General features: G+C 31.3%; 4 protein-coding genes across 6 annotated transcripts; 3 read left to right on the top strand and 1 right to left on the bottom strand.

Annotated features, from left to right (window-relative positions):
* Positions 1 to 4,115: 4,115 nt before the first annotated feature.
* On the top strand, positions 4,116 to 6,647 carry LOC105628691 (zinc finger protein WIP2). The gene is made up of 2 exons (XM_012210157.4): positions 4,116 to 4,713; positions 5,898 to 6,647. The coding sequence occupies exons 1-2, from the start codon at positions 4,192 to 4,194 to the stop codon at positions 6,333 to 6,335; spliced, it is 960 nt and encodes a 319-aa protein (XP_012065547.1). The 5' UTR covers positions 4,116 to 4,191; the 3' UTR covers positions 6,336 to 6,647.
* A 560-nt stretch (positions 6,648 to 7,207) lies between these two features.
* Positions 7,208 to 8,340, top strand: LOC149495179 (uncharacterized). Its single transcript, XM_089722475.1, has 2 exons — positions 7,208 to 7,541; positions 7,887 to 8,340. Exons 1-2 carry the CDS (start codon positions 7,334 to 7,336, stop codon positions 8,114 to 8,116), a joined length of 438 nt encoding a protein of 145 aa, XP_089578601.1. The 5' UTR covers positions 7,208 to 7,333; the 3' UTR covers positions 8,117 to 8,340.
* A 566-nt stretch (positions 8,341 to 8,906) lies between these two features.
* Positions 8,907 to 9,819, bottom strand: LOC149495178 (thylakoid lumenal protein (Mog1/PsbP/DUF1795-like photosystem II reaction center PsbP family protein)). Its single transcript, XM_089722380.1, has one exon. It carries the CDS (start codon positions 9,784 to 9,786, stop codon positions 9,061 to 9,063), a length of 726 nt encoding a protein of 241 aa, XP_089578506.1. The 5' UTR covers positions 9,787 to 9,819; the 3' UTR covers positions 8,907 to 9,060.
* Positions 9,820 to 10,815: 996 nt separating this feature from the next.
* Positions 10,816 to 17,054, top strand: LOC149495177 (zinc finger (CCCH-type/C3HC4-type RING finger) family protein). 3 transcript variants are annotated; one of them, XM_089723012.1, is made up of 9 exons: positions 10,816 to 11,160; positions 11,648 to 11,735; positions 11,841 to 12,631; positions 12,805 to 12,874; positions 15,507 to 15,595; positions 15,675 to 15,739; positions 15,868 to 15,967; positions 16,367 to 16,502; positions 16,587 to 17,054. In XM_089723012.1, the coding sequence occupies exons 1-6, from the start codon at positions 10,946 to 10,948 to the stop codon at positions 15,709 to 15,711; spliced, it is 1,290 nt and encodes a 429-aa protein (XP_089579138.1). In that variant the 5' UTR covers positions 10,816 to 10,945; the 3' UTR covers positions 15,712 to 15,739; positions 15,868 to 15,967; positions 16,367 to 16,502; positions 16,587 to 17,054. The 3 variants fall into 3 exon arrangements, with proteins under 3 accessions (XP_089579138.1, XP_089579137.1, XP_089579136.1); XM_089723011.1 differs by lacking the exon at positions 16,367 to 16,502; XM_089723010.1 differs by lacking the exons at positions 15,507 to 15,595; positions 15,675 to 15,739; positions 15,868 to 15,967; positions 16,367 to 16,502; positions 16,587 to 17,054 and adding an exon at positions 14,368 to 14,976 and having other exon boundaries at positions 10,817 to 11,160.
* The last annotated feature ends 9,395 nt before the right edge of the window (positions 17,055 to 26,449 follow it).

Genomic DNA, 26,449 nt, shown 5'->3' with positions numbered 1-26,449 from the left:
TTATAGTAAATTTTGAACCATAGAGCTGCATGCATGGACCAGTGTTTAGGATAAGCATTTCTTTTCACAGAAAGAAAAGGTAGCCGCAGGCTGAGATTTCAGGGTTCCATTTCTCTAAAATTGGAATAAAATATTAATCAGAAGTAAGGAAAATTAGTTGCAACTTTGTTCAAATTGTGAAATTAAAGCATCTAATTGCTTAGTTAGTAGCATTTTTTTTTCTAGCCACCAGGTGTCTATGTATGTGTCTGTTTAACAATCCGGGTAATTCGATTGTTCTCCATTTGCTTTCAGAGGACCAGGAGCTGGCCCGTGAGGATTTTGGCTTAGAAGAGTTCGAATTCATGACCTCGTAGATTCCTCAATCCCTTTAAGTATTGTTTGCTAATGAGATGTAACTTTTCAAAAAATTTATTATAATCAATAATATGCTAGTTGGGTGTTAAGTAATCTCTATTTTTATAAAAGGAAAAATACAACTTCGATCTCCGGAGATGAAAACCAACTTTAATAAAAGGATAAAAATCTTTACGCCCTCCGATCAGTAAAGTGCAATAACTCCAACCCCAGATACAGACAGGATAACCGATCACTTTCACCATTAAGCAAATGGAGGAAAAGAGATAAAATGACAGCAAAAGAGTGAGGTCATAAAAGTATGTGAACAGTGAGTTCTAATGATGGTATTAATGGGTTATCCTTTCTCTCTTGTAAACATCCCATGCAGGAAGGATCAAACTGTCACTCTCTCATCTATTTCTCAAATAATAACAATTGTTTTTATATATAAAAAAAGCTTTCTCAAATACCTATGCTTCCTTAAAAAAAATAATATTTCTAAATACACTATGTGAAGAACACTTCGAAAATACTAAAACAATACACCTTTAAAAAAATTTTCTTACTACCCGACTCTGTTGTCATCTCTAATAAGTAAATTAAAAAGCTATAGTGCATAACGATGTTCTTTGTAACCATGCAACTAAAGCAATGAAGATCCTTCAACTTGACTTCTGTTGATAAAATTTCTTTATTTTGTAAGGTAATTAATTAAAAAAAAGAAAATGCACACATGGTCATTTAATTTGGTCTTTATTGGAGTTGTAATTATGTTTGAAAATCTGAAAACAATCTTGGATATGGAGACTCAAAAATCAAGAGCCCTCATTTCCAATTTCCATACACACACTCGTGCAATCTTGGAAACTGAGTTGGACCCTAGTCAAACAAAACAACATTTGAAGCTGAAATTCTTATTAAAAGTACTAATTATAATCACCATTTCGTGAGTTTCTTCAAAGAAAAAAAAAAAAAAAGCTACTGTGCTGTTCTCCTGGTTCATTAGCCTCCTATATATATATATATATATATATATATATATATAATCCAACTATAGAATATCATGTAGGTTAGAACAATTCACATATGAATCTCTTCATTTAATTTAATTACTCCATTATCTGAATTTTCTACATTTTGAGAACATGAATGATATGGGAAATGCAATTTGCTAATTTTGACAGTTTGTTTACTGTTAACTAGGAATTTCTTTCTTTCTTTTTTTTTTTTAAGTCCTAGGTTTGAAATGAAGTGTACGTTAATTTAGTTTCCCATGCATATGGGTCAAAATAGGCTCCTACGAGAGAAGTCTTCATTAAAAATTTGTAATAATCAAATTTTAAACATGGTTCCCATTTTCGAGAACTTACGCGCAATTGCCTGTTATAATATTTTAACCCTAGCTACTAAAACTTTTATTTCAGTGTCATCATTTAGGTAGCATTTAGTTGGTTCAATTTAAAAAAAAAATTCATAAAATCAAAATAGTTGATTTTTTAGAAAAAGAAAACTAAATCAAATTGCATTCTATAAAAAAAAAAAAAAAAACAAAAGCATTAAATTTAAATAACTGAATTAATCAAAATTTTAATATATTGTAATCCACTTCGATTCAATTATTTTGATTTTTTACTAATAAGTCCAAATATATATGCAATCTTCAATAATTTTTCACAAACATTATTTGCATCGAAGAGTAAAAGAATTTTAGTTTTCCCTGTATCACTGCCAAAAGCTTCTTTCTACAGACTTCTTTCTATTTGTCTTTCATTAATGGAAATTTCATGCCAGTACTTTTGTTCCTTGTGTTCAAATTTTGTTCATATTGACAGCACAAAAACCCTAATTTTATTTTTGAAAAAAGGGAATTTTTTTTCTGGTTAATATGAAGTCCAAGTGTAAAAATTATGTCAATACCGGAAAGTTCTATTAGTACTTTCGAAAAATTGAATTCATAGAGAGAAAAATGACAAATGAAATTGTCATTTTCTATTAGAAAGATGGTTACAGTTAATTAGAATTATTGATAAGTATTTTTTTTTTTTTTTTTTGTAGCTCCAACGAAAAAATTGAAAATAATTAAACGTCTCCTATATATAATTTGGTTATGTAATTAATGATGTGGCTAAACGAGTTTATAATTTGAGAATTTTAAATTTAAGAGCTAGGGTTTTAAATTTTAGGATTTAAGATTTAGAATTTTGGAATCAATTTCAAGATTTAGATTATTAGAATCGAAAGCTTAATGTAATTTTATTATTAAATTTGATTTCATCTCATCCATCGGGATCTTGCTGTAACACATACATGAAACAATGATATGACACATTCTTTATTAAAACTATGATAATCTTGATAAAGTATATTAATTCATAAATTTCATGCACGTATATGAAGGACTAGCTTTTATATATAATAAAATTATCTTTAATAATTTGAAAACATAAAAAAATAAACAAATACTCCATAATTAAATTATTATTATGTATGCTTATATTTTATGGAAGGTGCTCATCTCATAATTCAGAATATCAAACATTTGAGAATTGCTTAAATGAGTTTGTTAACCAAAGTCATATATAAAGAAATCAAGTATTTAGTTTTAGTTATAAAAAATTTAATCGTAACCGATAAATATATTAGGTTTAGGTTGAGGTTGAGATAGAAAGCAATCTCATCTCCAATAATAATAAAAATATAAATTTGAATCCCAAAAGTTTAGAAGGACAAAAAAAATTTTTCTGTTCTGTGAACCCTGAGGAATTAGAAGTACTGATTATACCAAAACAAGGTGAAGTGCCTGTGCATGCACATATTATAAACATAAACACAAATCACACCCACCAAAGCAAATGCTGAATTGGGTTACTTGTTTGCTTGAAGCAAGGAACTGATAACAGCTAAAATATAACAGAATGTCTCCTTTCTCTTTCTCTCTCTCTCTCTCTTTCTTTCTTTCTTTCTTATTCTTTGTGTGTGTATATACTGTTCAGTGCAGTACTTTCTTGAGAGACAAACCTATAAGTTGAATCTCTGACTTTGTGTCTTTGGCTTTTTCTCTCTTTCTTTATTGCTTTCTTCTCCTATTTCGCTTTCAGGAGGTAATTTCTTAAACTTTATTACAGTCGATAAGACTCTTTACTTTCACTATTTATAACAGTAGATAAGACTCTTTTATAACTTTAACTGTTTAAGCATATTAACAGTCACATGCATGTTTCCATACTTAACCTAATAGCAAGTACTATATTAATTTAGGGTTTTTGCATCCTCGTAAGGTGCAGCCCAACTATATGTTTAATGAAACTAACTCAATTTCAACCGCGCCGGTTAAGTATGTTAATTTAATTAACTATTTTTCACCCATTACGAAAACCGATTAATTTAAACAAATTCGAGCCATATTTATTATAAATTAAAATGAGAAAAAAAAGATCAAATAGACTTAAATAATCTTCGCGATAAATAATATTTAGGTTTTTTTCATGGTTTTTAAACAATGTATAAGTTCTTTCATAATCTTTCTTGTATTAGTGTTGGTTGAAGTGGTAAACGACTTAAACTCCCGTATAGGCCATAATACAAGTTTGATTATCAGGAAGCGTACTTTGCTGGGAAGGGTAAAAACTTTTATACTGTACGGTGGTGTATGTTTCATGTGGAACAAATATTAAAATTAGAGTTATATTTTCCTTTTTATAAATAAATTAAAAAGGGAAAAAAAAAATAGAGACTCTTATCTTTAGCGTTCTTTGTACTTATTTATATGGAGCATCACTTTATTAGCCAAAGTAAAAAAAACAACAATTAAACCTGCCTCTTCTTTCTTCTCTAGCTAGCATATCATTCGCCATGGCAGACCCTTGCCCTAATTTCTTCACTACTGGATGCTTCAACTTTATACCTCTTCACTATCACTATAGTCTTGTAAATTCGTACTCAACTTCCTCTCCTTATTATAATCTCCATCTCTACTCAAACAACAACAAATCTTCCATTCAATATCCTCCTCAAAAGCAAGCTCCTCCATTAATAGAATACTTAAGTCCTCCAAAACAAGAAGAAGAGCACCGTTCGTTCTCTAGTAAGTCCAAGGAAGAGGAAAGGAAAATGGAGGAAAATGGTGATAATAATGAAACTGTGGCTGTAGCTCTACATATAGGTCTTCCTAGCCCTAATTCTGATCTCGGTTCTAGGGTTTCCCCTTCATTAACAGATAAAGGAGAAGAAAGTACTACAGTTTCAGTGCACTCTTTGAAGAAACTAAACAAGGGTCAGTATTGGATTCCAACACCTTCTCAGATTCTTGTTGGTCCTACTCAATTTTCGTGTCCTGTTTGTCCTAAGACATTTAACAGATACAACAACTTACAGGTAATATTATATACATGGCCCATTTCAAGAAATTGACATGTTCCAATCTTTTTTTCTCTTAATTTTCTTGTTCTGTTCGTTTCTTTTGTGCTTTCTTTGTTTTTCTTTTTCTTAAGCTGGATCTTGGGTACTTTCTATTCCTTTCCAACTATGTATATAAACATATATATTATAGATTAGCCAAGTACAGTTCATTCCGAGTGCCCTAAATAATTTACATTTTCATCTCCAGTGGCCTTAAAGTTCATCATTTAAAGATTGTTTGTTTAACTTAATTTGTCTAAATCTGAAGATTATTCTAAGCTTAGATTTGGATTAAAGTATATGCCTGCAAAAAAATACAGTGCTTCAGGTTTTTATTCTGACTGTGTAAAATAACTGTTGAACAGTAAAAGATACTGCATTTTTCCTCCTCTCATGTCTGCAAAAATTACACTATTCTTCAGATTGCTTTTACCAAAAACCTCAGCCCTTAATTAATCATTTGGAAATGTAAGCTTTCTTTTTAGTTTTTAATCAACTTTTATTAGGAATTTGAGCTTGTAATCTCACGGTTTTACAAACTATTCGATCTGTTATGAACTTATAAGTTATAACCATAACCTATAAAACCCAGTTTTGCTAATTAAGTTTGTTAGTGATAATGTTTCACCTCCCTCTAAAATCTGTATGAAATGTTCTTGAGACTTGTGTGGAAATGTTAATTACTCAATTGTTAATTAGCATCTAATTGATTTTAATAGACTCCAAGAGTTCATTAGTCATTTTTTTGCTTAATAAATTTCACATACTTCAATGACATCTTGATTTGAATTTCTAGAGATCAGATAAGTTTTCCATTCTAACTTTGAAGACTATCATCAAGAGACATTAGTAGCAAGTTCTTTACCTTTGTTCCTCTCTCTCTCTCTCTCTCTCACACACACACACACGCACACACACACTCACACACACACTCACACACACACACACACACACACACTTCCCACCAAAATGAAGGCTCTGCACAATTAAAATCTTATGTGTACACATACAAAATTGATTAGTTTTGGGGTGGCAAATTTTAAGTGTCGACTTCATTTTATGATGTCAAGAACTTATTTAATATTTATAAACGTTATTCACAATGTGAAATGCTACTGTTTTTTTCTCCTTATCTAATTTCCTGGCTTTAATTATTTCAGATGCATATGTGGGGACATGGATCTCAATATAGAAAAGGACCAGACTCATTAAGAGGAACCCAACCAACAGGAATGCTAAGACTCCCATGTTATTGCTGTGCACAAGGTTGTAAGCACAATATTGATCACCCAAAAGCAAGACCATTAAAAGACTTCAGAACTCTCCAAACCCATTACAAGAGAAAACATGGAATCAAACCCTTTATGTGTAGAAAATGTGGCAAGCCATTCGCTGTTAAAGGTGATTGGAGAACCCATGAAAAGAATTGTGGCAGATTTTGGTTTTGCATTTGTGGGTCTGATTTTAAGCACAAGAGGTCTCTTAAAGATCATATTAAGGCCTTTGGACATGGCCATGCAGCTCTTGGCATTAATTCCTTGGAAGAAGATGATGAATTTGCTTCTGAAATTGAACATGAAGAGGACTCATCATTCTAATATAAATTTGTTTTTAGGTGAATTATATCTAATATTAGCATTACCGGTCAGTATTTGATACAAATGGTTTAGTACTCTTATCTCTTAAGTTCCATCACAGAGGATAAGGTCGAAACGGATATCATTTATATATATGATACAGGTCACAGGTCACGCTGAATTTAGTAGAGTCCTCGTTTTTCTTATTTGTATTTATTATCTTCCTTTTTTCTAGGCTAATGTTATTTCCCATGTGCTCATACGAGACAAAGAGATAATGTAAATAAACCTAGTATCTAATAAAGTGGTTCATCAATAAGCTTTTCAAGTGCATTTTTAATGTTGGTAGTTCAGTTTCCTACTTAAACTTTGCTAGGGTTGGTGGCACCATTGAAGCTGCAATGAATTTTCTTCCTCCATAATATAGTTTCCGGGGTTGAAACTACTCACGTATTTTTGGTACCATTCAAAATTTAAATTTTATCTTCTAATTTTTATTTATATATTTTTAAAAAATATATATCCGCATCTCCAAAAATTAAAATCCATTTTATCTCCTTAATATTTAAAGTCTAGTTCATTTATCATCAAAATAGAAGTATTTATTAATTTATAATTTTTTTTATCAAGACTCAATAGGGTGAAATAGCCTGCTAGTCTTTCATTTTATGTAAAAGGTAAATTATAAATTCCACGTGAATTTAAAATTATTGTTTTCATGTCATATTCAAAACAATTTATATTTCAAAATAAAATAATTATTTAAAATAACTTATATTTTATATTTTAGGGCAGAGGGATATATTTGCTCAACAAGTAAAAACTGAGGTAGCTACCTAACCCAATTTATATGTATAAGTCCAAGCCACTATAGCAAAAGCCCTTTAGCCCAACCCAAAATCAAAACGGAGAAGGTCATCATCTCCACTAGATTTAACAGGCATTGCTTTTTGCGTACCCTCTTCCTGCGTTCTCTATCTTACTCTATCATTCCCATAAAGGACGACACAGTTCAATCCATGGCTTTGACACACTCTCTTTTTCAAAACCTTTATTATAAACCATCAAATGTATTGATAATAAGGTCATCTTCAGAACTTGATGAGACAAAAAAACCAAGTATTATATCTCAAATTCAAACCAAGAAACGTTGCTTGAGGTGTAATACCCTTTACCTTGACAAAGATAACTCTCCAATTGCTTGCTCTTTCCATGGCCATATTACAGGTATTGCTTCTAACTTTTTCTCAGTCAATCATTAATGGGTTCTTAATTTTCTGAAAAATATTACTGTTCTTTAATCTGTTTCTGCTTGCCAAAACTCAATAGTTCGATTTGTTAATGGGTTATTGATTTTCTTCTCTCTCTATATATATATATATCTTTGTAAGGATGGAGGGGAATTTTCCCTGCTCAATGAATTTGAACATCTCTCAAGTTATAATTGTTGGATTTCCCTTTGGTTTTGAAAAGTTTTCAACTTTCAATAGCCATTGCTGGTATGATACTAAAAGTTTAGGCCTTTTTCAATATTTTTCTTTTGATACACAATTATGTGTCCGATGTTTTCAGGAGATAAGGGATTATTTTCTTTTGCTCCACCACACCAAGGGATTGATGGAGAATGGAGTGATGGCTCTGGAGTGATTGTGTATAAATGGAATGAGAAAAGTAATAGACCAAACACTGGAAGTGCAAATTGGAAGAAAAGGTGGAGTTGCTGTGCTGAGTATGATGGAAATGCCCCACCTTGTCGACGAGGATGGCATGTTTCCTACGATGATGGATTCACTTTGTATTAGTTCAAATTGGCCTGAATCCTCAATTTAGCTGCTGCTATTGTAAGTTGTTTTTATGGTGCACATTTCTGTAGCATTTTAGATATTGATTAGGCAAAGAGTCTGGTAACTGGTTGTGTTGTTGAAGAACATATCAGTTAGGCAGGGATGTCACAATGTACAAATTTTATTTTTATTATATAGATCAAGATTAGAATTAATGACAAATAATCTTCCCTTCTTGTTCTTTTGATAACTTGAAATTCATTGAAGCTGCATTTTAATGGAGCTGCATATTATAGTGGCAGAGTAGTAAATGAGTGCTTTTTTTCAGCTACAATAGCAGAATGCAATGTCTTCAGTTCCATTTGATGAAAGCTCTGAAATTAGGTTGTAGAATTCTACTGCATTCCAACAAAAAATACATATTTGCTACTGAAATGCAACTATTATTCATGAAAAATATTGTCATAAAAGAGTTTAACCCGTTGAAAAATTTTCTTAACAGTCGACTCCAATTAAATTGAATTGGGGCTTAATTGATCGAAACTGAGAAACATTTATATATTTCACCAAAACACCATAGAGTGTACCCTAACCATTCAGGCTTTGCTGATGAATCACCTCAGCTACAATATTCTGTTTTACAAAATAAAACAGAACAGAAAACAGAGAATAGATTGTGGGGTTTGCTAAATAAGGGCTTTATCAACAGATTATCATAGAAACAACAACTTGCATATATTAATTAGCAAATGAAATGGAAAAGAAGCACAATCCTTTGCAATTAATCATAAACAAACTTGAAAAAGGCTAAAAACAAAAGCTTTAATAACTACTTATTACAGAAAATCTTCCTTTACATATATTTATTCAAAGGCCAAGTGCACTCAAGCAAGCAATTAAGCTTCATATAATCTCATTATAAGGAAAATAAGAAAAAAAAAAGAAGACTTTCTTTCTTTCTCTCAACCAACTGTCTTAAATGACTCATGAAGATGCCTTAATGTCTCTTCATCTCTATTCCATTCAGGAGTTGGTGCATTAACAAAATGAGCATACATTTTGTTCTTAGCACAAGTAACCTTAATCAAACTATGTTTCCCAATCCCATCAACTTCATAAACATAATACAATTGCCCATCTCCATCTTTCTTCTCTTCACTCTTTACACTATCTGCTCCAGCTATCAAATCTTGCAAATCCACATCAGACAAAGCCAAATTGTTTAAGACAACATCTTTAGGAGCTAACTGTCTAAATCCAGCAAGAAATGTTAGGTACTCTTTCTCAGTTCTCTTTTTCGGATTATAAAACTCACTATCGGTTCCATTCGTTCCCTTTTCAACTTTTGAGACTAACCGTTCTTTCCAACCATCTGGGACATCGTATATGTACTCAGCCGATGCTTTCTTGTCGGAGTTGCCGCCATATCCACCGTAGTTGGCAGCGCTCGCTGCTGTACCGTAGTAAACTTGGTAGGTTTTTTGGTCTGCAAGGGAAGGAGCAGTGGTGGTCAGTATCGTAGTGGCTGCAATAGTGGCAGTTAGAGTGGTTAGGAGAGGTTTGTGGGATGGAATAGGGAGGTGGGTTTTTGATGATGGTGGAATATGCGGTGGTTTTTGGGCGGTGGTGGTGGCGGCGGCGGCGGAGGAGGGGGAGATACGGGCTGATTGGGAGAGAATTGTAGCCATGAGATCGGTTCTGGTTAGTAATGGATATTGTTCTTTTCTTTTATTGGTTTTCATATTATCTCTTTTTCTAGAGCTAATGTATTTGGACCAATCATACGCTGCCAAGAAGGACTTAAAAATAATTTTATTTTCGTCCTTTTAGATTAACTCTGTGTTTGGATTTAGGAGAAAATAGATTTATTTTTTTATTTTTCCATTAATTTGGATAGATAATTTTGAAATCTGTTTTTCCTTTTTTTCCTTTTTTTTCCCAATAAAGAAAAATATTTTTTTAGTCATTTTTTCCCTTCCATAAATAAATATTACTTCAAAGAAAAAAAAAAGATTTTCTAATTTTACATTTGGCATGATGCTTTTCAATACCCTGTGTTGTCAAATTCAATTTTATTATAAATATAATTATGATGTTGATATTATAAGATAAAAATTAAACATATTTTACTAATTTTTTCTTTTCTGTTTAATTAAATATGGATTTATTATTTTTTTGTAAAAAACCTAAATAGTGAAATAATTTTGTTATTGTTTTGATTTTCAATTTTTTTGTTTAATTTAAAAAAAAACATATTTGATACAATTATTTCTAAAACTATTTAAAAAATAAAAAACGTGTTTTATAAAACCACAAATCATAATTTACACATTTTTTTCTTTTATTCTAATAATGCTAGATTTGCTCACCCCTTATTTCTCAAATGCCTTTGTAAAGTCATGTGTTTTGAAATCAAATTATGGTGATTAATTATTTTTTTCACACTTAATTTCATATTTAAAAAAAAAAAACATTTAAAAAACAAAAAAATAAAAAATAATAACAAACCACCCCTTAATTTCTAATGCTACTTAAAATTAAATTTAATAAGCCCAAATATCTTCTCCCAAGGCCTCCTATATACGGAGCCCGCCCAAATCTGCAAATGAAATTATCCAAATGCCATTGACAGTCTGCTATAATTACATGAATACCCCTTTGAGGAAGCAGGCATTGTTGTCGGGGACATTTCCGGTATTTGGTCCAAAAAATTCGATGGCTTCAAGAGCTAAACAATCCATCGCCCACCAACCGCCAAAAAAATGGAAACCCTAGGCGATATAGGGCTTACAATTGAGATATACAATTGGAGACAGAGCTTTCCTTAATTTATCATTGCAATTTTACATGATTGGCTCCTCTAATTTCTCTTTCCCTCTCTTCTCTTCTCTTCTTCTAGCGATCGAAATTCAAATAAGCTTCAACTTTTACAGCTTCAATTTGCCTCAATCCCCCCCCCCCCCCCCCCCCCCCCCAAAAAAAAACAAAAAAGAAAAGGGAAAATTCAACGAGAAAAAAAATCCATCTTTTCACCTTGAAACTTCAATCCCAATGTCCAAAAGGTGATTTTGGTGTTTGATTACATATATTTGTTATGATTTACGTTTTTTATTGTTTTGATTGTTGTTGACCATGATCATCGTGACCGTTTTGGTGATACGATTATCTGAGCGATAGCTTTTCTGCTTACGAGTTGAAGGCCTCGTAAAGAAATAGGAAGTTTTTTAAATTTATTGATTGACGGATTTTGGAAGGGTAAAATTTGTGTTCTTCTATAGGTTGATTAGAATGATTGTGTTGGTCCTTTTTTTTCCCTTAATTTGAAATTTGGGTCTCTGTTTGATCCCATGTATTCCGTTTCATTTTTCTTCTCGAATACAGTTGCATATTAAACTTTGTCTCCTTTTTGTATATGATTTTACACACAACAAAATATTTGTTGTTCTATGATTATTGATGCTTCTTTTTTCCATCTATCAATTGATGGCATAAAGTTGTTCATCATGTTCTATGAGGAATTCTAAATTTAATGGGTTTTTATTCTTGCAGGATACTATGCAAGTTCTTTGCTCATGGAGCATGTTTGAAAGGGGAACATTGCGAGTTTTCACATGACTGGAAAGATCCGCCTAATAATGTATAGATGCTTACCTCTGCTTGCTTTATCTGTTCTCTTGCTAATAGTCAATGAAGTGATAGTTTTAGTTTCTAATTATTGGTTTGTGTTTGTTTATTTAAACAGGTTTGCACGTATTATCAGAAAGGAATCTGTTCTTATGGAAGTCGATGCAGATACGAACATGTTAAACCATCTAGGTCGGATTCTGCTTCATCTTCATCAGCAATTCCTCAGCGATCATTTTTATCAACTTCTAGTTCTCCAGCTCGTCCTGTGAGAAATGGATCAAGTAGGGGAACTTCAGTGTCAGGTGCTTCTGGAGAGCTTTCTGCATCGAGCTTACCTTATTTTCCTCCCTCTAAGCCAGCATGGAATTTGGAGACTGCGACAAATGACGTTGTAGAAAATGATTGCATTATAGAGCCTAGGAATGTTAAACCTGAAGAACAGTCTCTCTGTTCATTTGCTGCTGCTGGTAGTTGCCCTCGTGGAGATAAATGTCCTCATATCCATGGTGACATTTGCCCCACCTGTGGGAAACAATGCTTGCATCCTTTCAGACCTCAAGAAAGGGAGGAACATTTGAAAACATGTGAGAAGAAGCAAAAGCATCTGGAGGCGTTAAAACATAGCCAAGAAATAGAATGCAGTGTATGTTTAGATCGTGTGCTTTCAAAGCCTACCGCAGCTGAACGGAAGTTTGGGCTGTTATCAGAATGTGATCATCCATTCTGTATATCTTGTATTAGGAATTGGCGTAGCAGTTCTCCAACCTCTGGAATGGATGTCAATACTGCATTGAGGGCTTGCCCAATATGCCGCAAGCTATCTTACTTCGTCGTTCCAAGTGTCATTTGGTATTCCTCTAAAGAAGAAAAACAAGAAATTATTGATAGCTACAAGTCAAAACTCAGGTAAGATTTTGGTAGTTGTCTGTCTTCTATCTTTATTTATGGCCCAATTTCTGGGTTGTCAATCTAACCTCTTCAAGCATTTTTCAAAGTCGATGCATTGAGGTTAGATGCATGCAATACACGCTCATTTACTTCTCTCTTTCTCTTCAATTGCAATTTTCAATTTTTGACAGGTCTATAGATTGCAAGCATTTTGACTTTGGTAATGGGAACTGCCCATTTGGGACCAGTTGTTTTTACAAGGTAAAATTGTTTCCTTGTTTGAATTTTGCTGCTGCAGTATTGATCCTATGATTGAATTGTTTGTTCTAATTTAAGGCTAACCATCTTGTGTATACATTTTTTTGCTAATTGAAGGTTAACCAACTTACTCATTCTTTCATTGACAAAACCTTTGCTTTCCTCATTTTATTTATTATATTTGGGGCTGTTAGTCAAGTAGCACCTTAATCTGCCCTGTTTTGCCTATATTAGTTGTCTTGAATGTTGCTTCCCCAGGGAAAGTTGATTATATTGATTTGAGGAGGATATCAGTATGCTGTTGTTCTTTGTTCTATGTCCACACAATACTTTATATGCTGTTCTTGTACTTGTACAGTGTGTTAAACCATAGAATAATAGACTTGCTATTTTAGTTAGAAATTTGGGTGGTATTTCTTTACGTTTTACCTGCAAAATGGTTAGGGCTAATGTCAGGATCCTTTTTCTTCATTCTGCCCGTGTCAGGGTTAAGTTCTCTGTTAGATCTCGAGGAAAGGCTAAATTTTCAAAATCAGAAAAATGATGGATTGGATTTGTTGTATGCTTTTCATTTCTTAGAATTGAATGGGTGGCCAACTCTTGAAAATTGTTTGTCATGACTTGAGAGAGCATAATGTAGCATTCTATATTCCTTTAGAAAGAGAAGTTTTTGAAAACAAAGAATGGAGAAAGTGGACTGGGGCTGGTATACAAAGGGGAAGTGAGGTGGTTGCTGCAGTCCTTTATTTAGTTCATGGGGAAGGTATAATCGTTATATGAAACTCAAATACTATTTTGAGAAAAATACTGTGTCTTTTGCCTATACTGCTATCCATCTTGCCGCATGGATATTTCCACCGCCTACCATTGTTTCCTATGGGTCTGAGCTGTATGATCATCTGTCCATTGGGACCATTCAACAATCCTGCGCTGATTGTGATTTGCTTATACCAGCATGATGATATCTTTCATTTACCATCATTTTACCATACCATATCCGCTTGAAATACTACTCTTAAATTTCTTCCAACTGTCTTTTACATATGTGCCAAATGTGTTTTGGTTTGCACCAATTCAAAAAATACAATGGATGTAGAGGGTTCAATATCTGTACAATCATGATGATGTCTACACATCAAATCCTGGAGTTATCTGATTTCCTTGTTGGTGAACCAGTGGGAGTCAATATGTTTCCAAATCTTGAACAAGCTTTTGCCTATCAGGCTGAGATCTTGATATTTTATGTTATATGTTTTTTGCCCCTCTCATATGGCATTAGCTTTAGGGTAGAATCCTACTATACTGTTTCAATTATAGATTGTCGTTTTTGCATTTAGTGACATTCTTGAAGGTGCTGTTGAATTGGCTTCCTCTGGGTTCTGTAGCTTGTACATATAGCCTTTAGAATTATGACCAATGTGTTCATTTACTTTGATTTGCGGAGGCCGTTAGCTTTATGACTCCTTTAATGGAAACAATGTTGTGTTCTGTTCCAGCATACTGTCAAGCCTGGCTCATACACATGGAAATATCACAGACCCCCACCACGGAGGCCACGTCCTCGCAGATCCAGTGTTGTGGATAATATGAATGCATTCTTTGATGTATTTGAGAATTTAATTGAAGAAGATGAATTCGACATCTTTGATGCTGAAGATTATTTTGATGAAGATTATATGGCGTTTTTATTAATGCAGCTGAATTTTGTATCAAGCGACACCTCCAGTGATGAGGAGAATTATCTCTTCTGACCTTTTAGAATTATCCCTGTCACGAGTGTTTCTTTCTGCTGCTGGAAATTTGGAGTTGGTTTTGGCTGACATCCTAGTATATTGAGGATTTGGGAATAGATGCAGTTTTTAGTTTGTTATTGATAAGTCCAAAGTTTGTGTTATGTGAAAACAATGATTATATATGAATTGAATCTAGGTTGTCTGCTACAATATTGGTTTCGTCTATTTATTTGTTCCTACAACTGCAATTGTGGAAGTTAAACAGCAGGGAAATATATTTGTTGGCTAATTTATTGTCATAAGCCAAACGGAAGGCTTGGAGCTCATACTTTAGTTACATAATATTAATGAAAAGGCTGATATTCTGCTTCATCTTCATGTGCGAATTTGTTAATTGTTTCTTTCTCACAATATTCCTGCCTTTGTGAAGTTTGTACTGATTATGTTATGGACATTAAAGACAACTAGTTTGCAAATACGCATGAGATACAAGTAAATGAATTGTGTTAGATTTCCCCTTGTCTTCCTTGTCTCATTCCTATTTCCCCTCCTAAATGTTTGGTCTCTTGGAGGATGGAGTTTATTGCATTGGATAGCAGCTAGTGAAAAGATGCTTTTATTATTATTATTTCTTCATTTGATTCTTTCATGGATATAACAGTTGTTTTCCATTAGATGAGGAAAGAATAAAAAAAAAAGAAAAATCATTCACAAGGATGGGACATTAGTAGCACTCTATTTATTCCCATTGACTTGTTTAGTTAACAAAATATGAATGATGTTTAGCAATGACGGTATTCCTGTCACTCCGAATTTGGTTTGAGTACATAGCTCTTGTGTGCCTAGAATTGCTACTGGTGTATGCTTGTAAGGTTTCTATTTATGGTACTCTAATTTTGCAGCATGCATACCGAGATGGCCGTTTGGAAGAAGTTGCTCTTCGTCATCTTGGGGCTGAGGATGGAAATACAGTGATAGCTAAAAATATCAGGTTTCTTTGATGACGTCCCTTTCAAATTTTTTCTACAGTATGTTGTGTTTTTATTCAACAAAGTTTATTGTGTTTTCAGGCTGTCAGATTTCCTCAGTGGCTTGCAGATGAGTTGAATCAGACTGTTCAATAATTCCTGTGCAAGTATGAAACCATGACTTCCTTTTTCACTGGCAATCATATGCTTGTGTTCACAGTTGCATGCAATTCACATGCAAATGATCAATCAAAAGTGATTCTAAGTCGCTTCCATTCTTTCTTCAAATACGCAGGTTATCCAACAGTATCAAGATAGATATATATATAAATATATATATTCTCAGTTTGTGAAAGGTCTTCAATTTCCTGTGTCAAGCTCTGGTTGCTTATGAGGTAAAGGGCTATTATCTTATGAGTATACCATTCCAATTCAGTATTATTATATTCTATTCTGTGAATAGTCAGTTGTGCCCTTGTGTATATTATTTTCGATTGAGCGGAAACTCTTTATCTTATAGCAACCCCATATACTGAAAGGCAATTTAGTATTATTATGTTCTTTTCAAATCCTTTTGTAATGAATGGATATTGCAAGAAAAGGAATTTGAGAAAAGCAAAAACAAGATGGTGAAGGTGGGTGAAATAGTTCAGTGACCACTAGATGCAACTACCTTCCTACTTTCTTTCTTTCTTCAGTATTTGGATGGTTTTGGAATGCTTTCTGCATTTTGAAATGTGTCGTTTATTCATCAAAACATAAGTTTACTTTGGTAACCTTGTTTCTCTTTCCAGGATTCCCGTTATCTGAATAAAATTTTTTGTTATAGCAATGAAAGAAGGCTGTGTTACTCCATATTGTGAAGTGCTCTCATGTGTCGGGCTCTGCTGTTAGTGTGTCAATTCTGAGTCATCGTTTTGGTGTCATACTGTGCGTTACTTGGGAATCTTTCCGCTAGCAAATATATCATCCCCTTATGAAATTTCTACTTACATTCTGTTCCCAAAAATGCAGGATTGCTTACTGGAGGAACTTGATCACGGGAAGCTGGAAGGTGTATAATAAACTGCATATTATGTTAAAATGAAATAATAGTGAAGAAAACGTCAAGTCATGTGAAAGTACATTTAATGGCAACTTGCCAACAAAAATCGATTTGAATAATAGATGTTTGCCAATACAGGATGCTTCCCTTGGAGCAGAAAGAACGGCGAAACTATGATTGGCTACTGGATATTATTTTTGCTCCTAACCATCCTCAATATAATTATTTGTAGACCGCAATGATCTTTGAGAAATTGATAATCAGTGTAGTTGTGTTACCCAGATACACATGTTCTTTGGTTTATTTAGGAATTGCCTGTATATCGGTTTTGACATAGTGTAGTGCATTAATAATATTCCATTATGGAGTATTGCACTATCTTTGTACTTAGAATTCATATGCTTGCTACTCTGTGTCAATTATGACTTATTTTGTCATATGCCTAGCAACTTCTCTCTGTATCTCTCTCTTCATCTCTGACTCATTCTTTATAAAATCACTGCGCATAAGACTCAGCTTGTGTTAATTTATTTGGAAGATTATTAATGTAAATTTCAAGGCTGTGTTCAGCAATAGCTGTTTTTTAAGTAGTTAAGTATTTTGACCGGTTAAAACGGTCAAATGTTTGATAACATACATTAAGATAATTTTTTATAAAAGGTTAATTTTTATTATTAAAACAACTAATTTTGTCGAAGAGTTTCAAGCCTGTCTCATGTTTATGTATCTTAATGGTTTGTAGATCCTAAACTTGGACTGTTGTTTGATAACTTACCAAGAAGACATGCAAATCAATTCATTTGGCAACTTCCTAGAAATTCTTGATCTGAACTGATTGGTATTTGAAGGAATCAACAACAATATATAATGTCCATTAATTTATAAAATATAAATGGTTGAAACAAACAAAAGATATAATATCAAATTACAGTAATTTAATATTGTACTTATCAAATAAAACGCCAAGAATAAATTATTTATTTCTTTTCTATATTATATTTTTATCTACACCCGACATAAACAATAATGATATAATATCAATAATGACAAACCAAATAAATATTATGAAAGCCTCAATGAAGAATAGAAGGATTAGAATACACTTAATGCTTCAAGAAAGAAAGAAGAGAAAATAACAGAGAAGAGCAAATCATAGCTCCTGAAATGCCCATAGAAAAGGCAGCTCCCTTGTCCATGGATGGTGCAGGTGCTGGTGCCCCCCCAGATTCTTGAGCATTAATACTTGCAAAATACATTGCCACAACCAAAAAGAATGAAGCCATGTTCTTGAATTGTGCCATATTTTCCTTTCTCGAAATATCAAAATATTATAAAGATACAGAAAGAAGTTAAATGGAAAGAAGAGATATTAGTGTTCTGTAGGATTGATGATTCTTGCTTTGGGTTTTTTATGAGTATTTATAGGATTTTATGAGAAAAAAAATGTAAACCTAAAAAATTTGAAACAGCTGTGTCATGTGGACAGGTTATGACAGTTAGAGTCCAAGAAGTAAAGGGGGCTGTTTTGTAGGTGGCACCACATGGTGTTTTGGTCGGTTGAGATTCTTCTTATGCATTAAGGATCTTTCTAACTTGTAATTGAAAGTTCTAAAAGTGGGAAAGTTTGAAAATTGGGAGTTTGATTGAGTGTTTTTGTTTGAAAAATTCATGATTAATGTCATATTCACATTTATGAAAAGTCTATTGACAATTTGGCTTTGGATTCAAATTTTAGGCCATCTCATATGTCTTATTATGAGGTTTTTTCAATTAAAGTTTAACTAATAATTTAAATTTTAAAACCTACCCGCTGTGGCTTAGTTAGCAACGCAGACCGGACATGCGAGAAGAGCTCTCCGCGTCAATTTTCACTAAACGCACTTCTAGGGAGAGGTGAGGAGTCTTAACTGTGACTAAACCCCGAGCTGGAATAGGCAGTCTCTGGTAATTAAGGTTCCGCAGAATGCCGATAGTTTACATAAAAGAAAATTTAAGTTTTAAAAGTTAATATAGATATATATTTTGATTTATATATAGGATTAAAAGGTTAAAATAATACTGTAAATATGTAATATGGTAGCCTTTTTTTGTAATCGAAAAGACTCGAACTCGAAACCTTTACATAAATTATATTGATTAGTGAGAAATAATTTAATGGCATTTTAATTGATATTTTTAATTCCCTAGCTGGGAAGGTGCAGTGATAATGAGGACTTCCATTTGATATTTTATTTTATTAATATTCAATACTTGGGATTGGTCTTAAAAAACTAAATGAAATGCTCCTCAATTGCATAGGTCCTCAATTGAATCCCCACTTTTAATTTATTTATTCAATGCTACAAAATTTTAAAATTAAATATGGTTATAATTATAATTATTTGCTTGCCCTAGATGAATCAAAGCTTTCTTAATTTCAAGGGACAAGGCAGATGCATATGCAAAAAGGTAAACCGGATAAAATAATATTATGGATACACGGTAGAAGATAATTCTCGGTTAAAATTTCATTAGATTGGCGAAATTTTTTCTGATTGAGTGGACTCGAATTGAGATTCTGTACACTCGATGTTTTTATAGAAAGTGAGAAAATCAATTAAAAAATACCGAATTGTCACTTTATACATTTCTTTTTTCACAAATATCATGCTAAAAATTGAAATGTCCAAGAATCAGTAATTGAATTGATCATGTGAAAACCAGGTTTTGACCTCCTTTTTCCTAAAGGCACTGAAAGAGAAACATAAAGATGATGGTTTCTTCAACACTTTTCATGCCAAAGTTCTAGAAAACTCACAACTCATATTCTTCTTTTATATTAATAGAAATAAATCTCACAAATTTTAACAAAATTATTAAAATTTCATGTATTTATTAAAAAAAATATTTATTCTATTTTTTTTTAATCTCAATTTCACAAAATTTAATATAAGTAAATCAATTTTTCTTGTTTTGTAAATGAATTACACAAACTCCCTGTAATTGGTAGGCTTTGTTCAACGAAATTTTGCTACAAACAAAAGCAACATACATAAAACTCATCCGACAACATAAAAAAAACCTCATATGTAATGGAAAAATGAATCCATATAAAGATAATAATGAAATTATTAATACAAAATGTAAAGTATATATATGATCCTCAGAAGGATAATATCAGATGAATCAAATGACAATAACATAAACCTCTCTCTCCCTCACATAGTACATATAAGTATCATAATGTATAAATAATCAAAAACCCACATATATTATATATATATCAGATCTCCAAGCAGAAAAGGAACCATCTTTAGTGCTTGAGAAGAGCAAACACAGACAAGAGCAGAGAAGAGCAGATCACAGCTCCAGACATTCCCAGAGAGTAAGCTGCACTATTAGGAGGTGCTGCTGGAGACAAATCTTGAGCTGAAACAGCAGAAGCAGCAGCAAGAACAGCTACCAAGAAAACAATTGCCAAGGAATTGAATGTAACAGAAGCCATTATAACAAGATTATATGAAAGAAAAGAGACAATTCTCGATTCTTGATTTAAAGAAAAGAAAGATTTTAAAGAAAGAAAGAAGCAAGAAAGTTTCAAAAATATTTAGATTCTTGATTTTCTTGAAATGAGAAGTGATGAGAAGGAAAGAGATCTAAATGGGTATATATAGCAAAAGAAACCGCGTTGTAAAGTTTGAAGAGTTTTTTGTTTGAAAAATTAGATAATTAATGATAAAAAGACCAATCACAATTTGGTTCTTGGCTGATTTTTCCATTCGAAGCTACAACTAATCGATTTAATTAAGAATTGTTTAATTTTTTTCAAAGAAAGTTAGTTGATTTTGCGTATTTCATTTTTCTATTTAACTCCATATATTTAGAATTATATTTTTTTAAAAAAAATTGAGACCATTATAAAATGGACGTATCAGACGATAAAAAAAAATTAATAAATGGCCTAAGAATTGACTTATGATATAATTTAATTGATAAATTATAAATTATTTAATGACGTTTTAACTAATGATAAAAAAATTAATTCATAGTTTTCTTTATTTGATTTATAATTATTTAATCCTTGGAATTGGTCTATGCTTTGATTTTTATACTTTTCTGGTTGTTTGGTACTTCCTTCAATATCTATCTTTTTTTTTTTTTTTTTGCTAGTTGGTTTCATGAAGGCATGACCAGAGTCCGGTTCCAAAATGGAATCAAAACGGTCAAAATCGAAATTGAACCGTGATCAACGGTTTAAGATTTTAAACTGTAATTGAAACCGGTGGTTTAAGGTTCGATTGGGGTTCGTTATATTTGGAAAATAAAATTGGCGATTTCGATTTAAAACCGTTAAAAAATATATATATATCACACTTTACACATGATTTTTAATTATTAAATTAATTTTATTTTTCATTATTAAATGCAGTAACTATATCATCATCTTAAAATTTATTAATATAAATATAATTTATAAATTATAAGTTGAAATAGAGCAAAAAAATTGCTCCTCATTTAAATATTTTTAATTTAAATCTTTTACCCTTTATAATATATATTTTTTTACATATAAATTAAACAATATTTATTAAAAATTTATTTTGACTCTTAAATAAAATAAGAAGACATTTTTCTCCTTTACAACGGTAAACAATGGCAATTTGAAGGGTATTTTTTGAAATAAAAAATTTATATTGTAATTTTTTTAACTCTTTAATTTAGATAGAAAGACATTTTGCCCTTTTATAACAGTAAAAAAACGGCTACTTAAAGGGTATATTGTCCTTTATAACGGTAAAAAAAGGAAAAATTTGAAGAGTATTTTGATGAATAAAAATTTATATTTTAACTATAAATACATTAATAATCTTCCTTTTTTCACAATATCAATTCTTTTTCTCTATACTCCATTGAATTCTTTGCTCCTAATATACTTAAAAGTACAAATCCAATTGTTGACATGTCTCATTTAAATTTATAGAAATTAAATACTAGTAAAGAATTTTAAATTTACTTTTATGTAGTTATAATTTTTTAATAAATTTTAAAACTATTAATTTACTCTTTTAGTCTTTTTTTAATTTAATACTATTATTTGTTATTAATTTTCTTATTTAGCTAAAAAAAATTAAAAAGTTAAAAAATTATCTAAATTCGGTTTCAAATCGGAACCAAACCAACACCGGCAATTTTAAAATTGTCTAAAAGTGGTTCAATTTCTGTTTTACCTTCCATTTTACCTTTTCTTAAACTGAAACCGGCGATTTTAAAACCGTAATCATATCTACATGTAGGCATGGCCATATTGCGGTTCCGGGAACCGGAACCGTCGGTTCGAACCGGCCCGGAACCGCAACCGGAACCGGTGAGAACCGGAACCGGGACGAACCGGAACCGGAACCGGAAAATTCCGGTTCGGTTCCGGTTCCAGCAAATGTGGAACCAGAACCGGCGGTTCCATAGAACCGGTCGGAACCGGAATGGAACCGCCGGTTCTCCGGCCGGTTAGAACCGCCGGTTCGAACCGGTTCGAACCGGCGGTTCTAGCCGTTGTAACTGTCAGATTTTTGTTTTTTTTTTTTTTTTTTTTTTTTTTTAAATTTGTTGTTAAATGTCTTAATTACCCCTCCCAACTGTCATAAACGGCTACATAACGGTTAGTTTGAAGGGTATTTTTGGAAAAATGAATTTTTGGATTTATTATAAATACCTCATTTTATTTACAAATTCATTACAAAAAAATCTCAACTCTCTCTACTTACTCTCTCTACAATATACTACACTCTCTACTTACTCTCTCTACAATATACTACACTCTACTCTATATTATTCATTTATTTTTCTCTACTCAACATTTATCTCTTATTAAGGTAATTATTCTCTCTAATTTTTTTTATTCAATTTTCCAAATTATATTTTATTATCATATAATGGCAAGTGGAGGAAACTCAAATTCGGGTAAGGGCAAGGGAAAAATTGGAGAATCATCTATCCCTACAAACGACATCTATGATATGATTCCCGACCAATTTAATTTTGAGGGTTTTCCAAATGAAAATTTGGATATTCCAACTCAAGAATCCGAATTTAATGAGCAATTTCAAGAAGATGAAGAGCAAGAGCAAGAGCAACGAGCAAAAATTGTTACAAGAGCAAGACAAAGTTCCGACATATTCTCCATTCATTTCACAAAAAAATTCAAAGGTGAGAAAATGTATGATGTAATTTGCAATTATTGTGGAAAATCTTATAAATTTAAACAAGCGGGCGGCTATGGATCATTTTGGAAGCATTTGGAGGCAAAACATCCAACAAAAATAGGAGTTGATCGGTCTCAACAACAAATTTCCGGGTACACTTCTAACCTTTCTTTATTTAAATATTCTGAAAAAATACAAAAAGAAGAATTAGCAAAAATGATTTCTATGGAACATTTATCTTTTAGTTTTGGTGAAAAAGTAGGTTTTAATAATTATTGTCAAAAAGCTTTAAATCCTTGTGCTAAAAGAGTACCAAGAAATACAGTAAAACGAACTATTATTTCTTTGTATAATAAAGGAAAAAAAGAATTAGAGCTTTTATTTTCTCAATTGAAAATTCGTGTTTCAATTTGTTGTGATGTTTGGAGTGATCATTGGCAAATGCATTCTTATATGGGTATTACATGTCATTGGATTGATGATGATTGGAAAATTCAAAAAAGAATTATTGGTTTTCGTGTTTTTGATGATAAACATACTGCAAATAATATTTATAGAGTAATTGTTTCAATTTTAGATGAATATAAGTTGAAAAAAAAAATTTTTTCAATTTCATTTGATAATGCTTCTGCAAATACTAGATCTATTATTGAACTTAAAAGAATTTGTGAACCAAATATTGGTGGTAAATTTTTTCATATAAGATGTGCATGCCATGTTTTAAATTTATGTGTACAAGATGGTTTAAAAATTCTTGATTGTTTTATTTCTCCAATTAAAAAAGCTATTTCATATTTATGGACACATCCCCAAGTAATGAAAAGTTGGGCTAAATTTTGTAAAGAAAATAATAAAAGACCAAAACGTTTTCCAAGGGATGTCCCAACTCGTTGGAATTCAACATATGAATTACTAAACGAGTCTTTTTCTTATAAAGAATTATTATGTTTTTTTGTTACTAATAATATTGAGGATATTAATTTATATCCACAAAATTGGGACATTTGTGCAAAAATTTTAGATATTTTAAAAATTTTTAATGATGCTACCTATAAATTTAGTGGGGTTTATTATCCCACATCTAATTTATTTTTACCTATATGTATTAATATTGTTACTGCACTCCAAGAATTTCAAAATGATGATTTATTAAAAGATTGTATTTTTTCAATGAAAAAAAAATGGTTATCTTATTTTAAAAATATACCACCTCTTTATCTTGTTGCTATTGTATTTGATCCTAGATGTAGAATGGATGTATTATGTGATTATTTGACTATTTATTATGATGTATTAAATCTTGATGTAGAAGATAATGTTAATATAAATGTAGTAATGCATGAAGTTAAACAAAATATTATGCAATTATATAATGAATTTATTCAAGTTTCTAGTTCATCTACATCTACTTCTATTTCTACTTCTTCTCAATCTAATATTCCACAATTTTCAACACAAAGGGTAAGTGGTGTTGGTGTTGCCCAACAAGTTTTATTGCAAAGACAAAAAAGAACAAGGGAATCCAATTCTATTTCAGAATTTGATAATTATCTAACAACTTCTTTTGAGTTTGGTGATGATTATGCAGATGCAGATTTTCCAATTTTAGATTGGTGGAGTCGTCACGCAAATACTTTTCCAATTCTTTCTTTACTTGCAAAACAAATTTTAGCAGCTCCGGTCTCCACTGTTGCGGTTGAACAAGCTTTTAGTCAAGGAGGTAACATACTTGATGAAACACGATCTCGTATGACACCCGATTCATTAGAAGCACAAGCGTGCGTGGATGATTGGACCAAAGCCGAACTAAGAGCCCAAGAAAATCCAAACGAAAATGAAGATTTATTTGATTTATACGATGGGTCCTCAACGGGAACATCAACCGGTGGTGCAAATAGCGATTAAGGTAAAAGGGGTGACATTGATATAAGGTAAGTAAGAACTACGTGGGCTTTGATTCCTCTAAACCCCAAGAGGATACGTAGGCAACTTAATTTTTTTTTTTTTTAAAAAAATTAAGTTCAAGCCCATTTTTTTTTTCAAATTATGTTCAAACTTAAAAAAAAAAAAATTCAGTTCAAATTTTTTTTAAAAAAAATCATTATGTTCAAACTTAAAAAAAAAAAAAATCAATTCAAATTTTTTTTTAAAAAAAATCATTATGTTCAAACTTAAAAAAAAAAAAATCAGTTCAAATTTTTTTTTAAACCGGTCTTAAAAATTTGAAATTTTTTAGGTGTATTTTTAAATTTTTTATGTTCAAATAATTTTTTTTTTAGTTGGTCTTGATATTTTAAAATTTTTTAACAGTATTTTTAAATTTTTTATGTTAATATAATTTTTTTTTTTAAACCGGTATTAAAAATTTAAAATTTCAAATTATGCGATTCGCCGGAAAACCAATCGGAACCGTCGGTTTTGTAATCGGATCGGAACCGGAACCGGACGGTTCCAAACCGGAACCGGAACCGGCCAATTTCGGTTCGGTTCCGGTTCCAGCTTTTCTGGAACCGGAACCGCCGGTTCCGGAACCGGAACCGCCGGTTCCGGAACCGTGGCCATGCCTATCTACATGAACATATCACACTTATTCAATTATTGTTTTTAAATTTATTAATTTAAATTGCTTATATATATTAAATTGTTAAAAATAATAAGTAATTAAACTATAATAAGAAAGAAATTAAATCGCAAAGTCAAAATTAGAATATGAATATTTTACGTAATTATGATTCATATTTATATTGAAATAAAAAGTTTTCTTTAGACATTGAATGCAAGGATAGAAATTGGGCTTGTAACTAATTTCTCTTAATTGTTCAATATTTTCGGAATTTTCTTATTATTTTGGCTATTTTTATTAATTTCATGTTTCAAATAATTAGTTTGATCGTTTCTAATAAAATTAGTTCATGACAGTTTAGTTCTCTAGAATCCCATAAAGAAGGACAACACCTTAATAAATAATTCTCTTCATGAATAGTTATAAAAATACATGGATTATGATTATTTATTTTTTGATTTTTAACTTTTTTTCCTTTTATTTTCTTATTTTGAAATGAAAGCATAAACTTGTCTTATTTTCATTATGGTTTTTATTTATATTCATTTATTTATTTCGTTTTTTTAATTTTTTAGTTTTCAATATTTTATCATATATATTTATATTTTTTTATTGAAATAGATAAATATATAATAATGAAATATATTTAAAATTCAAAAAAAATTATTTAAAATTTCATATATTTATTTAAAAAGTACTTATTTTATTTTTATCAACTCAATTTCACGAAATTTAATATAACCAAATCAAATATTATCAGTTGGTGAGTGAAAATCTTTCATATTTGCCACTATTTGTAGGCTTTTATTCAAGAAAATTTTGGCAAAAAAACATAAAACTCATCCAACATCTAAAAAAAAAAAAAAAAGAAATACTCAAATATATAATAAAAAAAAAAATTCATATATAGATAACAATAATACAAAATAAAATGTATACATAAAATCCTCATAAGGATAGTAATATGAATTTTTTATTCCATTCTATGACTAAACAAATGAATGAATCTAATGGCCAAAGCCCCTCAATCCAATGCATACATGAACCTGAATCTCTCTCTCTCTCTCTCTCTCTCTCTCTCCACATAATA

Source organism: Jatropha curcas, chromosome 6 (genome assembly GCF_041381405.1).
Source record: "Jatropha curcas cultivar XTBG-Jc1 chromosome 6, XTBG_Jcur_1.0, whole genome shotgun sequence".
Classification (NCBI taxonomy): domain Eukaryota; kingdom Viridiplantae; phylum Streptophyta; class Magnoliopsida; order Malpighiales; family Euphorbiaceae; genus Jatropha; species Jatropha curcas.
This window is presented reverse-complemented; position numbering and strand designations above follow the sequence as displayed.

What these genes read in the sequence shown, in the direction of transcription:
- LOC149495177 (XM_089723010.1), top strand. Translation starts at nt 10,946, where the DNA reads ATGATTGGCTCCTCTAATTTCTCTTTCCCTCTCTTCTCTTCTCTTCTT. An exon ending in AGCTACAAGTCAAAACTCAG is followed by an intron (nt 12,632 to 12,804) that starts GTAAGATTTTGG and finishes AATTTTTGACAG; the next exon opens with GTCTATAGATTGCAAGCATT. An exon ending in GGACCAGTTGTTTTTACAAG is followed by an intron (nt 12,875 to 14,367) that starts GTAAAATTGTTT and finishes GTTCTGTTCCAG; the next exon opens with CATACTGTCAAGCCTGGCTC.
- LOC149495179 (XM_089722475.1), top strand. Translation starts at nt 7,334, where the DNA reads ATGGCTTTGACACACTCTCTTTTTCAAAACCTTTATTATAAACCATCA. An exon ending in TTTCCATGGCCATATTACAG is followed by an intron (nt 7,542 to 7,886) that starts GTATTGCTTCTA and finishes CGATGTTTTCAG; the next exon opens with GAGATAAGGGATTATTTTCT.
- LOC105628691 (XM_012210157.4), top strand. Translation starts at nt 4,192, where the DNA reads ATGGCAGACCCTTGCCCTAATTTCTTCACTACTGGATGCTTCAACTTT. An exon ending in ACAGATACAACAACTTACAG is followed by an intron (nt 4,714 to 5,897) that starts GTAATATTATAT and finishes TAATTATTTCAG; the next exon opens with ATGCATATGTGGGGACATGG.
- LOC149495178 (XM_089722380.1), bottom strand. Translation starts at nt 9,786, where the DNA reads ATGGCTACAATTCTCTCCCAATCAGCCCGTATCTCCCCCTCCTCCGCC.